The sequence below is a fragment of the Neopelma chrysocephalum genome, unplaced genomic scaffold, assembly GCF_003984885.1.
Source record: "Neopelma chrysocephalum unplaced genomic scaffold, ASM398488v2 Primary Assembly neopelma1_25, whole genome shotgun sequence".
Lineage (NCBI taxonomy): Eukaryota > Metazoa > Chordata > Aves > Passeriformes > Pipridae > Neopelma > Neopelma chrysocephalum.
In genome coordinates this window covers 6,051,013-6,071,131 of record NW_020897694.1, presented here as the reverse complement: position 1 = coordinate 6,071,131, position 20,119 = coordinate 6,051,013, and the positions used below count along the sequence as shown (strand labels likewise).

Here is a 20,119-nt window from a genome sequence, read left to right as displayed (position 1 = left end):
TTTGATGACAAAATAATCCAGGCCTCTTCCTTGTCATGTGGTAAAATAAGAAGTAACCACAGTAGCCACATTTGATTTGAAATTAAGTAAAGAGTGGAATTTATAAAGAAACGTTTGTTGCTAGGCTCAATAATGGTAACGTTTTCTTCACTAGACTCCTTCTCTCTCGCAGTCTCCCAGTGAAGTGTATAGCTGGAAAAGAAACTCCTCTCTGAGTCAAAAATGTACTTCTCCTTCTGATCCATTTTATTATGGAACCCAGAGGAAAACAGGAGCTGCAAAACAAACCAATTGTGTAACTTTATTGGCTTCTAATCAAATAGTCAGAATTTTAGCACCTGGAGACGTGCCTTTGAAAGACATTTACCCAAAAGGTAAGAGGTTCATGTACTTGTGCTGCAACACACTTGTTTTTTGTTTTGCAAACTGCAATCACTCATCAATTTTTCCAAAACGTTCTTAAATAATCACAGAGCAAATGTTTGAGAAGGATGAGAGTAGTTGCACTTATTTTTAAAATTATTTTGAATCATATTAACATGCCGTATTATGTTTCTGGGAACTAACAGGCTGTCTACACTATGAATATCCCGGTAGATGGGATCTTCCTCTGTCTACTCTGGAAACCCACTATAAGAATATGATCATTCCAGTTCAGCAATCAGCCTTCACCAGTATTTCCAAGTTCTGCTCAGTGTCATGCAGAGATGCATTGATAAACCTGTTTTCTGACTAACTCGGTATTCTATCCCCAGCAGAACTATAGGAGAGGTTATTTTGGGAATGCATGTGAGCCTGTCCACTTCTTTGTCTTTCCTTTCATACTTTCTCAATAGTTGCAGATGTTTTCCTAGGGAAGTTAAAGCCTCAGGCTTTAAATCTCCTTCTATGGACCTGTTGTCCACAAGTTTGTCTGGTCCCTCTTTGAACTTGTTTGTCTCCACAGCAAACTCACAAGTTCACAATTTTCTGTGATAACTGATCTCCTACTAGGTTTATCAAGTGCCCCTTATTCTAGTATTGCAGGTTTGAGTGAGTAACAGTTCGGCATTCACCTTAACCATCACCTTCATGACTGTGCCAGCTTCACTCACACCTGCCTTCTCTCCAAACTGAAGAGATCCAAGCTTTTTAGTTCTTCTCTTGTCCAGGAGAATGTTGCGTGAACAGCATTCACATACAGCAAAACTGTCCTCCATTTATACACTAACAAAGCAGGTGTAGACTAGAGATCTTCAGACCATTTTGTGCTGCCATGCCCAGCTTTCTGTTATTACTGTAACTTTAGCTTCTTCAGCAAATAACTAAAAATATCCCAGTTATGGCTATATAACAGCATTTGTGAGTTCTGTGTTAATTACCTCTAGGAATCTCCAAAGAAAGTTTACTATCAAAAGAGAAAACCCCCAAAGTATTTGTATATGGTAGAATGGCAGGGTTTTTTTGAATTCATCAGCATGAGAAGCTATTTGAGATTTATTCTCTGTGTGACCTCTCTGTCCCAGAATAAACACTTTATTCCAAATTAACTCCCTTGAACAGAATGAATTATCTAATATGCCCGCCCTCATTTAGCACATATTAACTTCCCTGTGTAGAGAAATCCTTTTATTTATTACTAAGAGCCAAGCCAAGGATATCAACAAGGTAGAAAACTTAAGTTACCTACATTTACAAAGGAAAGATTACCTTTTAAAAAGATTAAACTTAATAAAATTAATTAATGTTTGCATCTTCGAACCAATTATACCACTTCAGGCTGTAATCTTCTCATACTTTATAAACTACTGAAGGGTCAGACTGGGTCACTTTTTTTCAGGCCTTCACAGAAAAAAAGGGGATCTGATTCTGAAGTAGATGGTTTAAAAATTCAGACAATAAATCTCCTGAGTTTTTGTTAAAATTAATTTATTAATTTGGGAGTGAGAGAGGGATACAGTGTTTCCAAATGATAGCTGAAATTGACAGGTATTTCTAAAAGCCTTTTAAATTGCTGTGGTATGTGACATTTTAACATGCTAGATTACTATAGTTAAAAACCAGGGGACATTCTTTGTGAATCCCCGATAACAGTGACCTGAGCATTTTATCAGTCTGAAAATTGACTTCCATCTGACCAAACAGTTTAATTTTTTTTTTCTCAACTATGATGAAATATATTCATGAACAGTGATTGATAGCTTTAAATGCGTAGAAAATTTTATGAGGTTTGTACAGTGCTTTATGGCCATTTAAGTTGAAAAATTTCAAGCCTTGAAGATCATTATAATTGAATTTTCTTTTCTAATTTTTCTTTTCTAAATGAGGTTTTAATTTATTAATTACAAAAATTGATCTTAACCAAATCATGTTTAATATGACCTTACTGATACAATTAAATGGGACTTGAGCAAGACTCTAGGTTTTCTATTCCATAGCCATTTTTCGGGACTTTTTCAGGACATTTCCATTTATCAGTTAATGACCAGTTTTTCTAGTGAAGGAGGAGCTATGAGGGAAATCCTAGAGAGACCTGTGCTACTGAGCATGTCATAAATTAATTAACACTGAAGTGAAGGTGCTGATGTTACTGGTTATTATTCATGGCAGGAAGGATTCACCATGAAGGATTATAGAAGGACTACAATTCTCACTGCAATAGAAATAGCAGATGAAATTCAGTAGAGATATAATATACATGAGGGAAGAAAGAATCCTAATTCTGTATCAAAGAAGATGAGGCTCATCAGAACATCTTACAAGCATTGTTTTGCTGTCACGATAAACAGTTTCATTAAGATAGCAGTTCAAAGCTCAATAGCAGTTAAAAAAAGCAAATCAAATGTTAAGAATTACTAGGGAAGGAACAGAAAAAAACAAAGAACCTCTTTGTGCTGTTGTGCAAATCCACGTGTCCTTAACACGGTTTAGTTTTGTTCTTCCATCTCAAGGTGCGAGAAGGCTGAACTGGAGTAAGTTCAGAAAAAGACAACAAGGAGGAGCAAGTTTAGATCGGCCAACCCTCCAGCATGTGGAGACAAGATCAGGAAAGGCGCATATGGTAGAGTTCTATGAAAACGTGTGGCATGGAGATCTGGGAAAAGCAACATTTTGCACTCAGTACCACAGTTAGGGAGCAGCTAATGAAGCTAGTAGGAACTTCGTCAAAACAAACAAGACATGGTTTTTCATAGAGTAAGGAACCAGCCGGTGAAACCACTTCCCAAAGGATGTTGTGACTGCTGAAACATGGATTTAAAGGAAATCTGGACAAACTCCTGGAAAGTTACTAAGTATGTAGATGTAAAAACATAGACACCACATTCAGCTAAAGAAGCCCCTAGATTGGAACTGGTTGGTGACTGCGGAAAATACCATGTGCACTTGTCTGTTCTTACACTTTCCAAGCATCTCTTGGAGACAAAATGCTAGATTCGAGGGACCTTGTACTGCCATTGTTGTGGCATGAGTCATAAGTATTTCTGAGTGTAAAAAAGGGAAGACAGAAGAAAAGAGGCATGCATTTATATGCTCACTTGGAAGGTGAGATAATAAAGTACTAGTCCTTACAGTGCTCATTTGAGATTTGTGTTTACAACCTTCTCTGCTGGGCTATTGTTTCTTCTGTAGTTTGCCTCTCAGTCTCACTAACTGACAGAATATTTAATTGAATACTCATTTAACTGCTACCCATAGCTGCTTAACAGTCTTGGTCCCTTAAAATTCAGTGTTGCTTTTTCCTGATTGTGCTGCATAATTCATGGGGGCTTTTGGACGTTTGGTGAGTTATCGGTGCTGTCGTTTCTGCATTGGAAAACCTGTAGTTAATTAACTAGGAAAGTTCTATGAGACTTCATTCATAAGTCTTTGTATCCTTCCCTGGAAAATGGTATAGTGAAGGAAAGGCATCCTTCTATGTAAAATCGAGTATGTCTCAGTCCCCTGAAATTCTTGCACTGTTGTCTTCTGTTGCCTTTGAGAAGTTGCTTTATATTTTTGCTTTTGTTTCCATATCTATCAGGATTTCATTCTCATCTTCTTGGACAGCTGGTCAGTTCTGGCACACAGCCTTCCATTTCTATTAATAATTTGAAGTACTCAGCCAAACTCTAACATGCTCCAGTATGTATTACTGAAGCTGTTCCGGGACAATAAGCAAAGAAATAATTGCCTATGTGTTTTATTGAAACTGTAAACCAGAATGATAGTTATATTTTAAAAGAAACTATAACAAGTAATAATTTCCCCAAAGACTGCCAAATAGATGCATGGACCTGAAATATAAGCTCAGACAAAAGATCATGGCAGAATAGCAAATAATAATTGATGTTTATTCTAAAAACAAGGCCATAGAGATGAGGGCTACTTGAGAGCAAATATGTACTTGGATTCTCAGCGCTTTCTATAGATGAACATAAAATAACATTCTATTACTGAGTGCCTGTCTCTGTTAGTGTGACACTAACTGGAACAACATGTAGTGTAACACATGTTACTGGAATAACCTTGGCACATCATCTGGTCTACCTGTTTGTATAGGGACAGAATGACACCTGTAGTCTCTTTTTAACTGATGCTTGTCAAACAATTGACCTATTGCAATGCTTCACTCTCCTTGTATACAAAATCTTTTCAGATTATCCATCTTTTTTTTCTCTAAACAAAACTGAATACTTGATGTCACTTTCATTCATTCAGGATAATACTGCTGTCTTTGTAAGAATCTTCTCAATAGGATTGGATGTGCTTTTTTAAAAAGTCTCCAGTCAGACAAAAAAAATTCCTTAAATTTGTCCTTATAGCCCATCTCTTCTGACCTCTTTGTCATCCCCAGGACTATCATGTCACAGAATCACAGCATGGATAAGATTACCAGGGACCACTGAAGGTCATCTAGTCCAACCTCTCTGATCAAGCAGGGTCCCCTAGAGTACGTTACTCAGGATTGTGTCTGGACAGTTCTTTCCCAGGGAAGGAGACTCTAAAAGTTCTCTGGCCATCCAGTTCCAGTTCTCAGTCACCCTCACAGTAAAGAAGTTCTTCCTCAGCCTTTCCTCATAAGAGAGGTGCTCCAGTCCTGTAATCATCTTCATAGACCTCCACTGGACTTGCTCAAGGACCTCCATGTCTCCCTTGTACTGAGTAGCCCTTGACTGAACATTGTGTCTGTTTTCCTTAAAATTTGATGTCTAGAGTTGTGCATAGCTATTCTTCTCCATCAGGCTTTGGCAAAAGATGAACAAACTGTACTCGTTCAGCTCTGATGTTCATGCTTCATCGTAAAATTCGTGACTGCAGTTTTGGGCCCTACTCAGCTGTTCCTGTGTAGCATTTAAACATTTGATTGCTCCCTGCTCTGTAATGCTTTGTCTTTTTGTAATTTAATTTGTTTGATTTGTGTTCTTTCTCTAATTTATTAACTTAATTTTTGTCCCTTAGCATTTATCCCACAGTGCTACCCTTTCCAATTCAGTATCAACCCTTGTTCTAGATCTTCATCAGAATTTTTATTCTATATATTATGTATATTATTCTCAGTTACTAACAAAAGAGAAAGCACATTTTAGAAGAGTAACAAAATCTAGGGAAAACATTTTTCTAGACTTTTTCTTCCTATTTCTGATGTGTTTGATATTTCCATTTTTATGAAGATGAATAAAGTCAACAGATGTGCTACTGTAGGTATGTATACTATAGATATCTAGATACAGTAGATATGCATAAAGTGGTGGTGTGGGTTACTCTGTATACTCATTGGATATTAGATCCCCTTATACTGCTGATCTTCTGTGTGTGCTGTAGGCAAGCTCAACACTTCTGCAGCCAGACTCTCCTTGGTTTCAAGGAGGTTAAAGATACATTGTTTCTGAAGGAAATCTAGACTTGCTTTCATCTTGTGACAATGACATTTTGTACCAATACTGTGCTGTAATTCTGTCTTCTGGTTTATTTTCTGAAAAACTGCCTTGATTTACTCCAGGCAGTTCCTAACTGGAAGCCACGTCTGAGCCCAGGCAAAGTGTACTCAAATGTTGGCAAAAGCTAATGTAGGCACGCACCCAAAAATTTATTTCTGAGGGAAGTACCATATATTAGCTGTATTCATTAAACTGTCCATTAACAGAATATTAAATGCTTGATAGTCTAGGGCTATTTACTATAAAGTTATAAAATCTTTGGATACTGAAAACCTACCTCCAAAAGGAGTGGTTCAATTTAAGAGAACAGCGTTTAGGTTAATATTACTGAGAAATTTTAAAGTGGAAATCATGAACACAATGTTTTGAAATGTTCCTTAGTATGCTTCTAAAGTCAGATATAAAACTGACATTATCTTCAGTGACAGATAAAAACAGTGAGTTAGGGATTGTTGGTAACGTGTGATTAGTGCTTTTGTGAGCGGTTATATTTGTGTGTAATTTTGACATTTGCTATACAAATACATTGTTATTTGTTAACTGTGACTGTTTACTCACTATCATAATAATAAAACAATTCCCTATTTGCAAGTTATATTCCTGTATTGAATGTGAAACCTTGTCATTTTCTGACAGGTAATGTATAATGAAATGTTTAAATTTAATCTGCTAAATGCAAATGCAATAACCAGTTAATCATGCAGCAGGAAAATAACGTTTGGTTTTTTTCAGATGTCACTCCTCCACAAGCTGCTGGATACTTGGAAGTAACAGATCTTAACTCAAAGAAAATCAAATACATTGCAATTCCTAGGTAACTGATTTTATTGATTAGAGCAACCTCTGTCGTAGAGGAAAAGCAAAGAGAATTTAGTGTACATTATTACATCAGGATAAGCAAATATTTCTTCTGATGTGGAAAGTAAGACTAATTCATACCTTGTGTGAAATTCTGCAAACACTGAAGCAATTTTTGTCAACATAATTTATCTGTTTACTAGGTGATACCAATGAAAATATAGCCATTAATTAGTAAATATGAAAAGTACCTTTATATTCTGATTTTCATCCCCTTTGCTCCTTCCTCCTCTTCCATCCACTTTGTTCTCTACCCTGTTATATTCTGGTTTGCTGCCTTTATTTTCTTTTCCTTTTTCCCTGTCTTTAGCATCTGACAAAGACAGGAAGAATGATCTGGTGGTAGGTGTTAGGAAACTAGGAATCAAGTTCAGGTCCAATATAAAGTTCTCTTTGAAAATAACTTGAGCTTCTCTACATTTTGGTTCTCCATTTGGAAAGTATACATTCCCTCACAAGTATCTTGTGTGATATACAAATATCTTGTATGATAAATCAAAATAACCAGACTGTGTGTCTTCTGTTTGGTTTTAACATGTCTCTCACAACTGTAGAGAGTATTTGCACATGTTTTATAATATAAAGATATATTTTGGTTACAAATTGTCATTTTCCATTGCAATAATAATAAAGGTAATTTTTTTAAATGGCAGTCTCTCAGCTTTGCATATTTAAATAGCCCATGTATTAAACTCACACATCAGGAATTTTATACTTTTTTTTAATCTATCCATTTGATGTTGATTTTTGACAATATTGATTCTGATTTAAAGTAATTCTGGTTCATTAATAATCTGGGGAACATTTTAAATAATAGATCCTTATTTTTGGACTGTTCACCATTTTATAATTGGCCCATTGGCTTACACCTGTGACAGTTACTCAAAAATATGAGACCTTAATATAAAAATAGTAGGGAATCACATTATTTTACACCAGGATTTTATAAGAAATTACAGAATTTACAAAGCCATATTTCAACATCATGACCATTAACCTAGCATTAGGATTTAAGCTATATATGGCAGATCTGAGCAGAAGTCCAAGTTTAAAAATATATTCCAGTAGGAACTGATAAGTAAAGTGAGTTTTCATATATATATATATGAATAATTCTGTGTTAAAATATAACAGCCTTTTCTCCTTCTGGCATAGTTAGCCTGGTCAAATGCTAAGATAACTTTTTTCAGTTGAGTCAGTACATGACAATTTCAGTCATAGGTAGAGGCATATGCGTTGCTCCTTTTCATATTTTTGAAAATTATTAATTGTAGTGTTAGTGTAGGTTGGCAACTCATTATGCCTATCACTAACAGTACTGAAAAATGTACAGAGTCTTTCCTACATTATCTGAATTTCCCTTCAGATTATGTACCTATTAGGCCCTCTGTTTCAGCAGTAAACTTTTGTCAGCAAGGTGACTGTTTAAAACAGTGGTAAGATTCTCTGTGCATAAAGCTGTACCATCGTTAAATAAGTGTTTAAATCTTCATTTTATATTAAATCACTAGAGAAAGGTATAACTCTAATTTGCTGGAAATGCATTTTCCTCAGTGCCAGGTCATGTCTTCTCCTGTTTCTTTTGTAGTTTTATATACATTTGTAGTTTTTCTATAACATCTTTTTAGAATTTTTATAGTTTTTTTCTAAAGACTGTCTATTTTCAGAGAGATTCGATACAGCAGTGGGTTAGGCAACATATTCCCTTTCAGCCTGGTCTTTTAAACTGCTTCTTACACTGTCAAGTATCTTTTGGTTATATCCAGTTTGAGTAGGTGAAATGTTTCAGATAAAACAGTGGGTCTGTAGGGCTTAGTTGTAGTCTCTTCAGGCTTAGTTGTAGTCTCTCATGACATGAGGATGGAATTTCATTTAATTGTCATCTTAACTACATAAATACTCATTCCCCTTTTAATTGAAACTTCAGGAAAAATCATATTAATTCTTGTTTTTCAGATCACAGTCTCTCTCTCCATATACATCATGGCTCTCTAAGATCTCAGATGCCGATGCCCTTTTGGCACCACTGGGCAAAGTAGGTTTGGTTACTGTGGACATGGGAGGAGGTGTGAGACTTTGGGAGACTGGGCTGGAAAGCCTCCAGCGGTCACTGCAGGACTGGAGGAACATGATTGGCCAAGAAGATGGTCGTCCTGTGCAGGTAGGAGTTCATAAAGCTGAAGTGAAATACATTTAACAAAATGAGTTGTGAGTTTTCAGGAGGGAAAGGTATGTTGGAAAACACTGTGAAGTTGAAATACACCTGTGAGAAAAGCTGAATAGACTTGTTCACTGAAAAAAAGAGGCGTAGTAGCTTAAATTTGAAAACTTTTTGTGACCCCTGTAATTATGGTTACTGACAGACTGTCTTACACTGTTTGTATTTTTGCCAAATTCCACTGCAATTAAATGCAAATCAATTCTTTATCTCCTGCTGATTTTTAACTGTAATTTTCATAATGTAGAATAATGAAATTAATTTTTAAGCAAAGGATATACTTTTACAGCATTCAAATGCTTGGAAAAAAATATTGTGGTTTTACTTTGAAAAAGAAACTTGAAACCTAGATGAAAGATGCCTTGAGTTCACTAGCCTTTGGCTGGTTTTGATAATTCTCCCAGCAGAAGACTTGCAAGGATCTTCACACAGTTGTGTTCCCATGTGGAATGTTTAAGGAGATGCTGAACACACACCGTGTATACATGTATTCTGTGTATTTATGTATACACAAGTGTTAATGTACTGGCTACTATGTATGATTGCAACATAGAGGGAAAATTCAGGACTGTTTAATTGGATCTTTAATTTCTGTTAGTGCCTGGAGAAAGTATCACTTTACTTCAAACAACTAGAGTGTGCTTTAGGAGGACTTCTCCACTTCAACTAGGAGGATCCTGTCTGCCACAACTAGGAGGATCTCTGTCTACCACTGCAATTATTTCTGTTTCATGAATTTCTGTAACCACTCTCACAGTAAATTAGAATGGGAAAACAGAATCAGTCTGTTCTAAATTAGATCTCTCTCAGTCTTTGTTTACATGGCGTCTCAAGTGTGAATGAGATGTATTAGGCCAAAATCATCATCTTTCACTTTCTTTTCCCACTCTTAGCTCTCTTTCTACAAGACATTCTGCAGTTACAGAGACTTGGGCAAGAACTGATGTGTTCTTGTTACTGGACCTCAGCAAATGCCATTCATAAAATTAATGAGAAAAGGAAACTGTTTCCCTGTTTGAACGTTTGTGCTTGACACTTGGTCACTTTACCAGTGCCATTTTTATTGCCAGTGCAGTAGCACTAGCACCATCTTATGGCCAGATATAGTCGGTTTACACCAGCCCAGTTTCATCGGATGATCAAGTTGACTAATGGAAATTAAAAGAGCCAGCGGGAAGAGTTGGAGTTTTATTTGTTTTAACAGTTGTTTTTCCTTCTTTTTTGTTTTTTTTTGGGGGGGAGGGTGTTATTTTTTTTTATAACTTTACATTTCATTGAACTATATTACTTTACTTTCAAAAATAGTCAACTAATTTTTAGAGAATACTGGCTTGGAAAGTACATGTAATCAAAAAATTTAAGTCATTTAACTAGTAATGTCAAGTAACCATTTTAAAGAAGGCTAAGAAGTTTTCCCATGGTCACAAAGCAGTTTTCAAGATCCGCTGTAGAATTTCTCTCCACTGACAGCCTGCCTCTCTACTAGGCACATTCCAGGGTGAAGTCTCCTTTAAGTATCTTTCTTCTTTCCTCTGTCAACACAGGGTACATAGCTCAAAGCAGTGGTTTGTCAGAACTGGAATAGCAGTTTGATTTGTGCTAAAGGGCTGGAACAAAGCCTCCTATGTGATCTTCAAACCTGTGTAATTATAACTAACTTCTGTTTCTCTACTTTTTTACTTTGCTTCAAATGGAAAGATAATGAGACCTAAGAAACTTTGTTTACAAAGGCATTACAGAGCAATAAACAGAAAATTAGGTCTTTTATTTTATGTCATCTCCAATAAGATAATAGATATGTAGTTGCTAATTGGATATGAAGGCCTTCACCTTTCCTACTTAATTTTTCAATGGACCTAGACATAAAAGCAATACTTCATTAAGGCATTCATTTCTGGAAATGAAAAGATCCCGTTAGCTTGAAAACATATTCTTGTAGATTCCCTGTGCAATTAAGCAATTAAGAACTTCAGTGTCTCCTGTTCTAGAGACAATTACTTTGCTAAGAATGCTGCAGCTAAATATTTCTTGATACCTGTTTTTTACAAAATTGTACATACTTTGCAGCCATGTATTGATCTGTTCATTCCAATGTATGAAAATCACCTTCTTTTTTGTAATGTTTCATGTGTTAAGTAACTTGGAGTCTAATGAGGCATCTCTAATTCCTTGACTAAACCTATAATTCCCAATCATCTTGTAGCAGAAATTCACTTAAGGAAATTGTCAGTGTTCCACATATTACCCATCCACCCCCAAAAAACTGTCATTGTTGCATATCACAAAGCTGCTACAGGCTTAGCTAAGCTTATTATTCCTTCATGGTGATATTCTTAGACCAACACGAGACCTGTCTAGGTGGTTGGGAACCACTGTTTTGCAGAAACACACAGAATCTCTTTGAATCCTCCTGACTTTTTAGAGAAAAACGAATTAGAGGGCTTTCAATATAAATATCGTTTCAAAGAATTAGAAACAAATCTTCAACTAGGCTTCAGTTGGAACTATTGGTACTCTCTTCTAGAGATGCCTTTTGGCTTTCACAGACACATTAGCTCTCAGAAACAGGCTGGATATACATAAGCAATGAAACAGAACAACAAACAGCTGTTCCACTTATAATCAGTAATTAGGCTCCCTTGGTATAATGTCGTGGCAATCTTCAAAACAGTCAACATTTGTTTTGTATTGTTGACATATTCAACAGAGTTCAAGCTGCTGAAGTCTTGAGGCTACAAAGTTAATTTATCAAAATATGGTATGTGTTTACATAAGTCTGCATTTATACAGTCAGGTCAGAAATTTTCGTCATTTATGGAAGTTTTAAACTCAAAATAACACTACAGTATTCTGAAATGATTGGAGTGAATTGGAGTGCCTAAAATCCAAAATCTAAACAAAATTCTGTATTTTCTAAAGCTATGAACTCCAACCCAAAAATTGTTTAGCTTTTTCACTGTTTGATGTCCCTGAGAACAGAGTTTCTTCATTATCAAATATCCGAAAAGAATTTGAAAGACAATTTCTTTTAAAAATCTTGCCCTAAAAGTTTCATATCAATAGGGAGACATTGGTAAGTTTGTGTTACTTTGTTTCATCAAAGGGTTATTGATAGAAATTAAATCGAAAAACACTGATTACATTCTGACATAGCTGGGATACTATTTTTCAATAAGCATTGTTTAACGGTATGTCTCATTTAGATGAAGTACAATGCTTAGATAAAAATAATTAAAAGATGCATCATTTTTTAATAGATGGTAAAGCATTTATCTGTGACTATTAGCAAAAACATTTATTTCTGTATTTCTTCTACTTAATGTTCTCCTGCTGTAGGGTGTTGTCTAAATGTTTTATGCTATGTAAAGAATACTCAGAATGTCAGAAGTCCTAGGACATACCCAAACCTGTTGAGCGCATAAAAATGTACTTGATCAAAGATTGCAAAACCTTTGTCACCTAGTTTATAATATGATAATATAGATCTGAACTCAAAACTGAATTCACAACATTCATGCAGACTGATTCAGTCTGTTGGAAGAGGTCCTAGAGAAGGACAGCTCAGGAGCACTTGGATATATTTGGGATATGTTTCGGGCCTTGGCACTAAAAGGAGACATGAATGAAATGTATGTAATAGGGAAGGCTTTAGATTAAGGTTTTTTGAGTGTTCATTTCTGACCATTTGCCCTGTGAAAGTGACTGAGAGAATAGTTTTCTGTCAAAAATGAATGTTTTAATCTGAAATAGTGATTCCTTTTCTCAGTAGTGCTAGACAGGTGTTCTTTTGGTGTCCTCTGTGACTAGTTAACATTTTACTGATATAGTGTTTCCACAAATAATCATTTTAAGTAGCTAAATGGAGAAGTGAAAAAAAATTTCTTTGTCCATCCACAACTAGTTCCCTTTAGACACCGCTAAACTTTAAAATATATAATTATGCAGCATCTGGGACCAGTAAGCATTATCACTGCTTTCCAGAGAAGGGAACTGAGACTTAAGGAAGGCAGGTCACCTGTTCAAGTTCATGCTATATGTCTACACTGCAGTGTCAGTGGGATAAATGAATTATACACCCATATTAACACACTTTGTGTTGCCAAGTTAAATGGCTTGAAAGTCCTTGAATGCTGCAATCAGTATGAACATACCTTAAATTGGGGAAAATAAAAGCATATAAATGCAGCACAGCCACCTGAGGAAACAAATGTCAACTCTAGATTGCTCAAGGTTGAAACATGCTTGGCTGAGTAATGGCATATTTAGCAAAACTCAAGAATGCAGTAAATGGATATTTTTCTCAGATTTAAATGGCTGTCTTCATGGTCTTATAGCAGCACTCAAAAGTTATAACAAAACATGTAAATTATCCTTTGTCCTGTGAACTGCTAGAAGGTATGAACATGTGGTTCATGTAAAAGAGCAATGTGTATGTGTTCATCACCAGTAGTCTTTTTCATGTTGTAACTGCTGAAATCACCCCTGATGCAAGGGCTTTTTGCTAAAGCAAACATTTTCATGAGTTCAGCAGCACTCAGTAGTAATTCCTAACATTTAGACTTTCTTCTGCAATCCATCAGTTAACCTTTGGATCTGATTAGGGCAAAGGCAAATGCTTAGTAGCAGTTATGGGATGCCTAGTCTATCATTAGAAATATATTTTTTAAATATGTTCTTTTCCTACCTATATTGCAGGTAAATCTTGTGTTTAACTGGAGTTAAAGCTGAGTACATTTCTGAAGTAATCATAATGCCAAAAATGTCACATTTACTGTTGAAGTTGAAAGAAGCACAGTCACGTTAAATTGGGGGGGGTGTACATATGTAGTTGTGCATGTATAAATATATATTCACACACAGGTATATGCATATGCACACGCACATGTTAATTTTTTTCCCAGTTTTCATACCTGGACATTGGCTCTCTTGAATTAAAATTACCTCAAGAGATCATCATAACCTGGCAGATAGTCAGTCCCTCAGGGACTGTATTTCATAATAAGCAAGAATTGAAAGTTGATTTGGGTGATGACCATCTTATTCCCTTCCTTGAATAATCTCATTTGTTTTCCACACAACTAATCATGTAGGACTCTACATGAAGTATTCGCACCTTAAGTGAATTAATATTTTTGGTTTTATTGAATACATCCTTTTCTTTCTTTTAATTTTCTGAAGCTGTACTTGGAAATTCAGAGTAATTCAAGTTCACCTGATGAAATTTATTTTTTTAGGTTGGATGTTTATCTGAAGAATAATTGATTCCGGAGTTTCAGTGATCCCAACTTGTTTATATTTACTCCAGGATCTACTTTAATCTATACTGATAGTTTGGAATTTATTGGGTTTTTTTAAAGTAACATTTTACTTTATGACATTTTAGCAAAAACCCAGCCTTTTCCTGATGTTAAGACTGAACTGGGCAAAGCTGCAGTTCTTGAATCGAGACAAAAGCATGACCTTTAGCAAGAGCAGCTGGTCCTTCTCCCCACTACCAACCCCGTTCTCTGTTTTCTACTTCAGATAGAGCAGTTTTTCTGACCACATGAGGGCATCAGTGGGCTAATAACAGTGATTTCCCTCAGCCTTAAATACTGTCGCTGTTCTAAAATTCCACCAAAGTTATGATTCTTTCAACAGTTTTGCTATTCAAGACAGAAGCTTAATACCTGTATGAATTTTAAAAGCTACTTCTAGAAAGAAATGTTCACAGGAGTCAGATGATTCATGAAGCTTCATCAGTTCATTTTGAACTCTTGCAAAGTTTTACAGGCAAGATAGAAAATGAAAATGAAGCCAAATGAATGAAGAGAATGTATTAAAAGTTTTATACTGGAGTGCAACTTATGTTTTTTTCATTTCAGGATACAAGTTAAGAAATAGAATGTATTTCATACATTTTTATTGTCTTGTCCAAGACTGAATATTCTTTTCTGTGGAAAAATTACTTGTGGGCTCAATTTTGTGCTGTTGATGTGAATAGAAATTGCGCTATTAATTTTTAGTACATAGAAAAAAGCTGTACATGATGAACATAATAGTACAAGTGAACATAGTAGAAGCCATTAGATTATTTTTTTTTGCCTGTTTATGCCTTTCTCTCGCTAGTTTCTGTAAGAAGGCTATAAAATGTTTTCTTTCTGTCTTAAGTAGAATCAGTTTTATAGTAGAGTGTAAAACCACCACAGAACAGGCAAATTAGCCTTTGATTTGCCTGATGTGGAACTTTTATATGCTCTTTGAGAATGTAAAGCGTATATTCATGTTGCTGATAAAGAATGTGTTGGAGGAAAATATGTTCTTGTGATCTGTGAAATGCAGCCGAGGGTAATACTGAGGGTTTAAGGTTGGAGGAGGGGGAAATAAAAGAAAACAATTATTTTGTTTCAGGGAAAAATCAGTCTTTTGCACATCTGCTGAAATACATTCTGCATTCCGTGGAATACATTTCCTAATCCTTTGTGCCACTGTGGGATTGATTACTTAATGCCTTTTTCAGCTGGAGCATAGTCATGTTTTGTTTCAGCCAAAGTCAGTCTTTTTTCATAATAATGTATTAGAGTGATAACAGTTTTTTTCACTGATTTTGATGAAGAAATAACCACCTCCCAAATCACCTGTAAGATAAAAATCTAAGATGTTTTCACTTCTTTTCCTTCAGTGATCTTCTGATATATGCCAAATCTTTATCCAGGGCGCTAATATAGTAAGCAAGTTATTTAAGAAAACATAGATATTTTAACTTTATAATGTTTCTAGTGGGTTTATATTCTTATAATTAATGTTTTTCAACAATAATTTAATGCCTTGTGTGGAAAGTAACCCATATTCTTCACTGACTATAAGCTGTCCTGTTTAATATATTTTATATTAATGAAAAGGCAAAATAGCAGATTAATTCTTTCCTTCCACATCTCAGATATGTTAGGATAAGAGGAGATATCTTCTAATTTGAATCTTAGAAGGATTCTGTCCTTTATGATAAAAAGAGTAAATGAAGAATGGGATCTTGCCAGCCTAGATCCTGCCTACATCTGTCTACTTTTCAGGACAGTCTAATCATGCAACTAATTAATCTAATGCACACCTCCTTAATTTACATTGAACTAAGCACCTGATTCATGTGAATTGTATTCTACCTCAAATCTTCATGCACACATTCTTTTTCCTATTTTCTTCTGATCAATAGTAAGAATCATGCAATAATGCAGTATTATGATTAATACTAAAATAAGAGCATGTGAAAATAATGTTTTGATACCTTAACATTTTCTTTTAAAGATTTTCCTACATAGATATTGTCTACAGCTGTAAATACTGCAACTGTGACCCTGTGAGCTTGTATAATTTGTATGTATGTATTAGGTTGTGACACATGAAATCATGCTGGTTGCAGCTTTAGTAAATGTGTTCTATGTGGAATCATCCACTGAATGCTTAAAGGGCTTAGAAGAGAGGTTGGTTCCTTGTCACCAGATGCAACAAGGAGTAATTCCATTTATTTCTATTATGAAGATGTAAAAGCCTCTAAGGAATGCCCAGCTCTGCTTAAACATTCCTGATGAGAATGTTAAGGATAAGAAATATTTGATTTGGAGGAATGAAAATACAGTCCATTTTTTAAAGTAAAAATTTAATCCCTTTACACCTGCACGATGCTAGCCTGGGAGCAGAGTACTTTTTTTTTTGTTTCCCCTCCCCCTTTTTGTATTTAGAGTATTGAGATAACCATTGTGTTTTATGTAAGGGGATTAGATATGAGTTCATCCGGTCAGGGCCAGAGATAATTAAAACTAAGAGGTGAAAGGTCTGTTCCCTTGTACATGAGGCAGCCTGCCCCCATTGGAAACTAGGGTTTCTTTGCCAGTCCTGAGGCAGAAACTTGCTTTTGTTGCTGTGAGCACCACAAAGGAGCTTTTCTGGCAAGCACTCCTAAATGGGAGACATTGACACCTCCTGGGCCCTTCAGGAATTTTAATGAAGTTAACCGCATCGGAATACAAAAGTAAGCTTCTATATTAAAAGACCATCTACTCTCTAGCCAGTTTGCAGTGCCGAACAGAGACCTGTCAATTACAGGGTAGGATGACAGGAATATCTATGACCAAAAAAATTATCTACATCCCAGTCGCATTCCAGTCAGCATTAAGGATGAAGTCCTTCACATTTTACTGGAAGGTCTCACTTGTTGATTATTTTTCTATTCAAAGCTAGAAATATTTTCAACCTTATCTGACTTCTGTTTACAAATTCTATAAGATAGTTCTTAACCTGTAACCATGAGTTCTCTTTCTGCCAGCAGTTAAGTCTAAGTACATATTCTGCTTAGAACATATTTTAGAGAGTCAGCTTTTTACACATCGGTAATGGAGGTATGGACATCTAAGACAGTGAGAGCTGTTGATTAGATCTCCTGCATGGACCTCCCAGGAATAAAGAAAATTTCAAGTGGGACAAGACAGGAGGAGGTGAAATTCCCTCTCTCTTTCCCTGTCTCCCCAATAAAGATGAATTGTGGAATTTTAGTCTTTAGTTTGTTGTAACAGACTTGAAGAATAAGCTTATGTATGGGCTTAAAATACATGGGGAAACGTCAATACTCTGAAACATGAATAAAAGATATACTGAAATGTTCATTTCAGTTGACTTTGCTAAGTGTCTTTTACTCATTCAATACTATTATAAACATCTTAATAATAAAGCTGTTAATATGCATTCAAGCCAGATGTACTTTGAGTAGTACTTGTTAAGATACAGAAATGCACAGTTGTGCTACTTGGGACTGCCTTTGACGTGGTGAGGCTCCTTTTTAAAGATATTTTTTTGTTCTCAGTTTCATTGCAATGTAGGATTAAGATTACTGGATGCTAAAATATCATCAAGGTCACTTGTACAAATTCAGCTGCAGCTAAATTTGATAATGCTTTTGTCCAGTTTTACTCACAGGGCCATGGAGCTTTGTTTGCAATACATTAGAAGAAAATTAATTCTGAACTCGAAAGGGAAGTACTGTGTTGTGAAAATAACTCATGTTAGAATGAAATATGGGTATGTGTGGGGCATAAATAATTTGAATAATAGAGTACAGCATCTCTCTCCGTAATTCCCACGCTTCTGTTGTGGGTTATTTTGTTATGGCTTAATGCAAACCCTTTTCTTCCCATAGTTGTGACAGTGTCTTGTAAGGGCAATGCACAGTATATCTGGGTCAGCTGTGTGATCATCAACAAACTCAGCTTCTGTCTCTTACTTAGAGATTATAAAAGTACCAAAAATATGCCAGTGCTCCGTTACTCTCAAGGGGGTTAATGTTATTAAATTAGATTATTTCACATCAGAATTCAGTAGAATTCAATCCCACATTCATTTAAGTGGTATGAATACGGTTCTAGATCCACTTCCAAACATAGCTAAGATTTGTTTAGTACACAATATACCATAGTTTGTCTGACCAGCTGAAGTCTAGACAAAACTACCAGGCTTTGACTCATCTTCACAGTGACCACTATTACAGATTGGTATGCCTTTAGTAGCTGTTTGGCATAAATTTGACACAGATGTGAAACAACTGGTTTTACTATATTGTTGAGTGCAGTAAATCATGTAACTGGCTTCTTTGAGCCCCTTTATCTTTTTTACATTACTGTATGAAGGATAATAAGATCACTTAGTTTGCAAACTGAATGCATTTGTATCAGTTTCTCTTACTTAGTTCGCTCTTAGAATCTCAGTGTTGTCGGGAAAAAAAAAAGCAGTGTAGCCATGTAAAACCATTTTGGCATACATTCATATATCTCAGAAGGAACTGACATAGAGCGAGTTGTTCAAATGCTGTGCATCTCTCACTGAATGCAAAACGAGTGTTTAGTTCTATTCCTACCTGGCTGACCTTGCTGTCAGGAATGAATGGATGTGTAAGAGGCTCGACCAGAAAATTCAGTCAAAGCATTAATAAGTCTTGGTGTTTGTTGTTGTTTCTTTGTTTTCTTCTTAAGCACGTCTTTCATACCATTGCCCCTTCAGAAAAGCACATTCCTTTGGTATCTTTCTGACCTGCAATCTTCATGTTCCTCTTGCACAAAATTTTTGTTTGTTTGCGTCATTGACTTTGGAAGACCTACAGAGCCTCTGCCACAAAGTCCTTTTGAATGTATGCATTACTTACTGCTATAAGGGCCTGAGAGTATAGTATTGTCAAAGAAAATAAGAGAACAAAAATATTTTAAATCAGGGATGTTTACATCATTTAAACATCATTGATGTTTACTAAGAATTGGGACTCTTTAGAGAATAAAATGAGAATCATGTATCCCAGGAGAGGATGGGAGTTGTGCTTCTTATGTGATGAAGACTTTGAAGAAAAGACTGCACAAAGGGAATGGAAAAGTGCTTTCACGCTCTGATTGTGAATCATCGATATGTGCAAACAAGTTTAGATAACATACAATTGAAACGTGTGCCATGAGTGTTTTGGAAATAGTGGTTATTTTGGAAATCAAAAGGAAGTTTCAGAAGGAAAAATTCACAGTTTTCCCAGTTATTGTACTCTGACCTGTGCCTCATAGCTGGAGCTCAAGGCTACTTGACTGAATTTGTCTGTTGTTTCACAAAGCCGTGATATGCACACCAGGCAGTATGGAATCTGCACAGTGATGCAGTAATGAATAGTGCCTTTCAGTGCATGTATAGCTAAGAAGAGCACAGATTTCCTCAAGAAGAGATTCTTAGTCAAAACTCTTATTGAAAGAAACAATGTTCATGGAAGTCTTGCGATAGATTCAAACGGAAAATATTCAGGAGTGAACAGGTCAACTTTTGAGCAAGGAAATTATGTATTTATATGTTTGAAAAATATCCATCATAACAGTAAGAGAAAACTCTTTTTAGAAAGTCCAATCAGACAACCATGGAAAAATTACGGTGGATTTTAGGTTTGTTTGAGCCATTTCTCTACTTTTAGTACTTGTTTTTCTTGTCTTCTTTCTCAAGCAAGACAAACTAGATTTTACCTGTTTTCAGTTTCTCTGGTTTATAATCCTTCCAGTTTTGGATCCTACCCCTTAAGTCTACCTTTCTAATGTCATGAATTTCTCCAGTTCTCAGAGGAGTGACTTATGTATGGCTCTTCCATCTCTTTATATTTGTC

General features: G+C 35.7%; 1 protein-coding gene across 1 annotated transcript in view; it reads left to right on the top strand.

Annotated features, from left to right (window-relative positions):
• Positions 1 to 20,119, top strand: part of VWA8 (von Willebrand factor A domain containing 8) — a 186,340-nt gene that overhangs the window by 141,181 nt on the left and 25,040 nt on the right. Inside the window, exons 35-37 of the mRNA XM_027674295.1 lie at positions 173 to 374; positions 6,630 to 6,711; positions 8,712 to 8,916. Of these exons, the coding sequence (XP_027530096.1) occupies positions 173 to 374; positions 6,630 to 6,711; positions 8,712 to 8,916 (489 nt within the window). The remainder of the gene's footprint in view (positions 1 to 172; positions 375 to 6,629; positions 6,712 to 8,711; positions 8,917 to 20,119) is intronic.